At 38.7% G+C, this 7,500-nt stretch overlaps 1 protein-coding gene across 3 annotated transcripts in view; it reads left to right on the forward strand.

Moving 5' to 3' along the window:
* Positions 1–7,500, forward strand: part of LOC122257421 (ankyrin repeat, SAM and basic leucine zipper domain-containing protein 1) — a 16,618-nt gene that overhangs the window by 8,548 nt on the left and 570 nt on the right. For all 3 annotated transcript variants that reach the window (XM_043022693.2, XM_043022695.2, XM_043022694.2), the window contains 8 exons: positions 703–847; positions 1,472–1,639; positions 2,589–2,711; positions 4,279–4,498; positions 4,820–4,961; positions 5,073–5,270; positions 6,899–7,062; positions 7,337–7,500. The exon at positions 7,337–7,500 is cut by the window's right edge and continues 62 nt beyond it. In XM_043022693.2, the coding sequence (XP_042878627.2) occupies positions 703–847; positions 1,472–1,639; positions 2,589–2,711; positions 4,279–4,498; positions 4,820–4,961; positions 5,073–5,270; positions 6,899–7,062; positions 7,337–7,500 (1,324 nt within the window). The remainder of the gene's footprint in view (positions 1–702; positions 848–1,471; positions 1,640–2,588; positions 2,712–4,278; positions 4,499–4,819; positions 4,962–5,072; positions 5,271–6,898; positions 7,063–7,336) is intronic.

The following is a 7,500-nucleotide window of genomic DNA, read 5'->3' on the forward strand; positions in this document are numbered from 1 at the left end:
CTCTCTCTCTTTCTCTCTCTCTCTTTCTCTCTCTCTCTTTCTCTCTCTCTCTTTCTCTCTCTCTTTTCTCTCTCTCTCTCTCTCTCTCTTCTCTCTCTCTCTCTCTCTCTCTCTCTCTCTCTCTCTCTCTCTCTCTCTCTCTCTCTCTCTCTCTCTCTCTCTCTCTCTCTCTCTCTCTCTCTCTCCTCTCTCTCTCTCTCTCTCTCCTCTCTCTCTCTCTCTCCTCTCTCTCTCTCTCTCTCTCTCTCTCTCTCTCTCTCTTTCTCATTCTCTTGCTCTCTCTCTCTTCTCTCACCTCTCTCTCTCTCCCTCCTCTCTCACTCACTCACTCTCTCACTCTCTCTTTCTCTCACCCTCTCTCTCTCTCTTTCTCTTTCTCTTTCACTCGCCCTCTCTTTCTCTCTATCTCTCACTCACTCTCTCTCTCTCTCTCTCTCTCTCTCTCTCTCTCTCTCTCTCTCTCTCTCTCTCTCTCTCTCTCTCTCTCTCTCTCTCTCTCTCTCTCTCTCTCTCTCTGTCTCTCTCTCACACACTCTCTCACACTCTCATTTCTTTTCAGGAGCTTTTTGCTTTTATCCCAGGACAAACATCTTTCTTATTATTCTTATTCTTATATATCAGTGTTACAAAATTTTAAAAGTATACATCCACCCTAAAAAAAGGTCTCCATCCTTTTAAAGAATATATTTTCCTAATTTCTAGAGTCTCGGATCACTCTCCTTACCCAATGGAAGCGAGCCAAACAGCCTGACAGTACCTGATTCGCCAGATAAGTCTGATGTCATCGTCAATGGCCACTATAATACTCTCTCGCCTGGGTACTACAATGGGTACGGGTATTCGAAAGGTGTGTTAGGTTTTCTTGTGCTATTTGTGTGCAGCGTTTATTGTTTTATATGCTCTTTTCTTCTTTTCTTCTTCTTCTTTTTTCTTTTTCTCATGGAAATGTAAAAGGATGATGATAGATAGATGAAATGGTAATATTGATAAGGTAAAAATGACAATGATAATAGCAATGCTGATAATGTTGTTAAAGAAGTGATAGTGATAGTAATAAGGATAATGATGAAAAAAATAGGTAAAAAGAATATCAGTCATTAATATATGTTAGTATTTGTAAGAACATTTTTGTCTACTAAAAGGAAACATTCAGTGCTTGATTTTATATTTTATTAAAATATCATTGTATTATTACATTATATGAAGATTGTTTTAATTAGTCAAGATTTATTAACCTATGAATGAAGACTGTGCTAAGACATCATATTTTTTAGTGAATGAACAAAGTATCCAGTATCACAAAATATTACTATAATATTACCCTTAGATCACATTAATTCATGAAGATTAATTGATTCATTTATGATTCTACTATATCATCATATCTTTGCATTACATCAAGTATACATTAAAGATTGATGACTTGAATTACAAAGATTCTGCCAAGCTACAACTCCCAGATTCCCTTCAGCCTCGAGTCCTGCCCCTTCGTGGTGCTCGCGCAAGAGCCACAGTCCAGCTCCAAGCGGATCCTGGAGGCGGCACCGCATGCACGAGGGCTACTCCCTGCCCTTGGATGAGTTTCGCATGGCCGCTATGCAGGGCAACCTCCCTGTTATCAAAGCGCTGGTGAAGCAAGGTGGGTACTAGATAAGATTCTTAGTTTTAAGGTTGGCCAAGTTTGCATATATATATATATATATATATATATATATATATATATATATATATATATATATATATATATATATATTTAAATTTTTTTTTTTTTTTTTTTTTTTTTTTTTTTTTTTTTTTTTTTTTTTTTTGCATGGATATTTTTTGGTTCTGTTAGGCTAAGTTGGGTGATGAATGAGTCTCAATGATCAGAATTCTTGTTTTGATTATGTTAATGGAAGATTTATTTTCTTCTTTTCAGAGTGTAGGATAAGAGGTGTTTTTGGGTTAGGTGACCTAGATGAAATCCCTACTTTGACTTTATTATTTTTAAAGATCACTGTGCATTCTACCTTCATATGCATGTAATATAGAATTTCTGCTTACTTGGGATTATTACAATCATGATACTGCTGATTGGGAGACTCACCTGTATGCCAGCACATGGAGACATCATCCTATTTCTGACATGACAGTTTTATGCTCTAAGTGTATGGATATTTATCTGTGTGTGTGTATGTGAGTGCGAGTGTGAGTGGAGAGAATTTTGGAAGTTTTTTTTTCTATGAGTGACATTAGTATCTAATAATTGTAATAGCAAATAAGAGTATCATTTTCATCACAAATGTAAGTCTTCACACCAGTATTCAGTATTCACTCCTCTGACATTTTTATCCCATTGTTGCTGGTGTTGTTACTTCTTTTTATAATACTTCGTTAAAGAGAAGGATTTCCAGAAATGCATGAAATGAATGGCAGCCAGACAGTTGGTCTTGTGGCTTTGTTATAACATTCTTTTATATCTGGCTTCTTTTGATCAGATGAAACTGATTTATGTATATAAATAATGTTCATTTCACCTATTCACAGATCTCTGGACAATTTCTGAAGCTACATTTCATTATAGATTTTATTGTTAATTGATTTTACAGGCATTGCAGTGGATCAGATCTTGAAGTCTGGCTGGACATGTCTGATGTACGCTTGTTCCAGTGGGAAACAGCACATAGTGGAATATTTGCTGCAACAAAATGCTGATCCAAACCTCCACAAAGGTAAGTTTAAGTTTTACTTTCTTGAGTTGTACTTAGCTGTATAAGTATATGTGCACAATTGCATGAACATGCACACACACACACACACACACACACACACACACACACACACACACACACACACACACACACACACACACACACACACACACACACACACACACACACACACACACACACACACACACACACACACACACACACACACAGAGAAGCAAAATTATTTGCACTTTCAGGAGAAAATTTTATTTAAAAAAAGGTGGGGGGGGGAGATCAAGATGACAATCAGTTGGGAAGGAAGTGAATTTCCATGTGGCTCAGCCGAGGAGAGTGTGAAGGGTCACGTCTGCTCTCGTCGCCACATGTAACCCCTGGCCTCCTTCCAAGTCTGATCAGCTGACAGACTGGTGTGAGATTCTAAAGCTGTTGTATTTTTTTTAACCCTTTTTTTTGTATTCTTAGAATTTACTCTTCCATAATGTTTTCTTTCTTTCTTTCTTTTCTTTCCATATTTATCTCTCTCTCTCTCTTTCTCTCTCTCTCTCTCCTCTTTCCACCCTTCCTCCCTCTCCCCCCTTCATTCTTCCTCTTATTATGAAGCTGAACAAATTTCATATCAACTTTACAATCATCCTTAAAGAGTCAAATGGTGAATGTTGTATAATGATTATGCAACATATTGTTTTTCCTTTTTGGCAAGCAACCGGCTTGAAGCGCAAGGCATTTTTGGCACATGATCCCAGACAACCTGTTGAGGAGATCTCCTGCGGAGTGTGTCTACTTTTAGTGTCTCAATGATGGTAGTTGTTTATTTTGTTCCATTTTTTATGGTGGATTTTAATCCCCTTCTTTTTATACCCAGTGAATCTTGTCCTTTGTTTGTTGTTGCTGTTTCTTAAAGGATAATTATATATGTATGATATACTTGTGGAGGGGTAGTCATGTTCAATTATTAGTATGTGAAAGTGCCCCCCTGGCCTGGTTGGCTGCTGCAGTAGTGTGTCGTGCTGACAGGCACCAACAGGAAACGGATGTACTGACTGAACTGTGAAATACATGCATAATATTAAAATGCATTCTTTTTCTGTGTGATATACTTTTTATTTCTCTCTCTCTTTCTCTTTTTCTCTCTCTCTCTATCTCTCTATCTCTTTCTCTCTCTCTCTCTTTCTCTCTCTTTTTCTCTCTTTCTCTCTCTCTCTCTTTCTCTCTCTTTCTCTCTCTTTCTCTCTCTCTTCCTCTCTCTCTCTCTCTCTCTCTCTCTCTCTCTCTCTCTCTCTCTCTCTCTCTCTCTCTCTCTCTCTCTCTCTCTCTCTCTCTCTCTCTCTCTCTCTCTCTCTCTCTCTCTCTCTCTCTCTCTCTCTCTCTCTCTCTCTCTCTCTCTCTCTCTCTCTCTCTCTCTCTCTCCCTCCCTCCCTCTCTCCCCCCCCTCTCTCTCCCCCCCCTCTCTCTCCCCCCCTTTTCCCTTTTCACTCATCCTATTGTCCTGCCATCGCTCTCCTTTTCTATCAATTCATTTGTATCTCATTTACACCCTCTTATATATTTCCTCGCAATCACTCTTCAGAACTCTTTACACCCCTCATGGCTGCCTGTGCCTCCAGTCGTGAGTCCGAGTCTGACCTCCTGCAGTGTGTAGAACTCCTGCTAACCCATGGTGCCAAAGTAGACACAGCCGAACGCCACAGGATGACAGCTCTCATGTTTGCCAGCAAGGAAGGCCGTGCCAGCATTGTCCAGAGGCTCATCAATGAAAAGGCTGATGTTAATAAGCAGGATAATAAAGGGTAGGCATAGACGCATAGTATTCTCTGTCTCTGTCCTTCTGAGTGTCTGTTGTTGAAGGATTCTTTTACTATTATGAATGATTTTTTATTTTTCAATTCAATTGCACTTAACAGGTGGTGATTGATGTCAGATTGATAGGTTGTTTAGGATAATTATTTAATTACTGACAGGTTGATGGTGATAATTATTTAAAAAACATTGATATTGTTCAAACATGTTCCATTCCGCCAGTCATCACCAACTCCTCAAGGGCACCTTTGACTTAATTTATCATTCATGTATATAATTACTTTAAATATCTACTTGTCTGCCCATAACAGGTGGACAGCTTTATGCTGGGCAGCAACAAAAGGTCATGGGAAAGTGGTACGAATATTGCTTCAGCATTCAGCCGACCCTCTGAAAATGAATACCCATGGTCAGCGTCCAGCTGATATTGCTCTTGCTGCAGGTTATCCTGAGGTATGAGGAACCATAATATATGTTAATGGTTATTTAGAATCTGTGAAAATTGATTTTGAAAATGCAAGGTCACAGAAATGTTGACAATTTATAAGTACCTTACAATTTCAGATTGCAGACATTCTAGAACGTGTATGTGTGAGGGATTCATCTGATGCAAATCTTCTTTTCATCAAAGAAGAGGAAGACCTGGACAGCACACCTCGTAAGCCTCCTTCAGATAACAAAATCCAGAACTTTGGTGAACTTGAGATGGTTCTGTCGGGCTTAGACCTGGCATATATGATACCCCTTTTTCAGGAACAGAAGGTAGGTATCTTGAGTTTTGCAAGGTTGAAGTTAGACATATTCAGATAGGGAATTTGAGGGGAATGGCAATACCCTTTTCAGTATTATGTTGACCTTTATGGATGAACTTTATAGGCCAATATTTTTATTATTTGAAATATTGTATAGTAATAATATATGTAGTAGTTATTTATATTTTACATAACATTATCCCTACTGAACTAATTCACCTGAGGTATTGATGCTGAAATTGGCATTTTGTACAGGAAGGCCAATTTACTTTAAAGTAGCCAGCAATTATTAGAATTCTAGGATGGACAGGTTATAACTCATATTAACCCATTGCGTACGGGTGTCATGACATACATGACGTAGGAGCTTTGGCCTGACAACGGGCGTCATGACATACATGACGTTCGGGGATTTTGGATCACTGTGCTATTTTATTTTGCTATGAAAAAGGAATGAGTGATGATGGCTACTGTAGTCATAATTACTATAATTGCCGTAATATCGTGCTAGCTTAACGTTCAAAACCTAGATGGCACCACTTTTTCCTAGCACCAGCAGGAGAGAGAGCCTTGAATGGCACCCATCCACGGTCTCTAGCAAGCACTGTCTCTATAGAGCGATGGCACACACTAAGTTGATGAACTCTTGCTCTAAAGTACCGCCGATGAAGGATGTGCAGGCAGAACGAGAAGAGGAAGGTGACTCAATCCATACCCAGTGTCTAAAATGTGCTCCTGTGCCAATATGGATGCCTTTCACTGTGGCACTCACAGTCACAAGCACAGGTTTCATTCCTCTTCCCTACCTTTTCTTGTTATCTTTATTGTAGGTGGTTATATGTTTCGTATTCGTTCATGACAGCACAAAAATACGAAAAAATAAAGTTGGCTTTTGTCCTCCCATAAAACAGCAATACTTCTATCACACTGAGTATAAAGAAAATAATGAGCTAATATGGATAATATATTACAATTTTAGTCAACTGCAGCACTGATAGAGCCTGTCATATGGCACATATAAGTCTCTAAACTCAATAAAACACACAAAAAAATAAAACACAAAAACCGCTCTAGATTTACAATGAATGACTAAAAGAGAGTGGGATGATTCAAATTATATTGCTTCAAGCGGTCTCTCTCTAAAATAAAACCTATCCTGGAGGCTGGGCAAGCAAATTTATCTCCGTCTGCAATGGGTTAACCCACTCTGGACGGGTGGTACAGTACTGTACCGCTCATTCAAAAGCCCAGTGGCCGGGCGGCACAGTATTGTGCCGGCTATTCAATTGATTTAGGCCTAATAATTCGAACGCCCCGGCATTGTGACATTCAAGGCTAGAATTCCCCCGTTGTGGATGGGTTAATACATTGGATTGTGCTATGTGCTGAAATTGCATCTTATTTTAGGTAATAGTTGTCATTCATATGGTAAGAATACTGTATGATAGAATTGGTAGTTGGTAGATCCATTTTTGGCCATTCAATTGAAGATATTACTTTTCCTTTTTCAATTCATTGTTAAATGTGAGTTTTCATTTTAGGATCTTCTATTTGGTATACATTTTTTTTTTTTATTATTATTATTATTTCATTAAGTCATTATTCTGTGGCATGTAATATATCTATTGCTTAACACAGGTGTCATTCGAGACCTTTTTGCGTCTGACGGAAAAGGACCTCGAGACCATGAACGTGTCTGCCATTGGAGTGCGTAAGAAGATCCTGCAAGCCGTCAAGGAGATCAACAAGAAGGAGTGGCAGACCTCAAGCCTCCCAGCCCTCACCTTGGACACGCAACTTACGTATGTTTCCGTTTGCTAGTCTTACTGATTTTCTTTCAGCGCATTCAAATATTTTGGGCTATGGCACTGGAATAGGTGGAATGTTGTTGTTTCAGATCCTTTTTTTATTAATTAAATTGAAATCAGGTTCTGTCTATCAGTAAATGTAATTACTACAGAAAAAATGAGTTTGGAAATGCAATTACATTCAAAATTATTCATAATAAAAAATACAACTGAAATGAAGTTCTATTAGAAATTGAGAATCTTATTTTTTTATTTTTTTCAACCACAGAGTTCCAGAGGCTGCAGCCATGATAGCCAACATGAATAAGCACATTCGTTACATGCACGCATCCATAGGCTACCTGCGAGACCAGCTCCAAGGCAACCCTAGGCTGCTGCAATTGGGCCAAGAGGTGCACAGTGTAGTCTCACTCGCAAGGAATTGTGGCGACA

The sequence above is a fragment of the Penaeus japonicus genome, unplaced genomic scaffold (assembly GCF_977035675.1).
Source record: "Penaeus japonicus unplaced genomic scaffold, GWHDUDI00000001_assembly GWHDUDI00000029, whole genome shotgun sequence".
Lineage (NCBI taxonomy): Eukaryota > Metazoa > Arthropoda > Malacostraca > Decapoda > Penaeidae > Penaeus > Penaeus japonicus.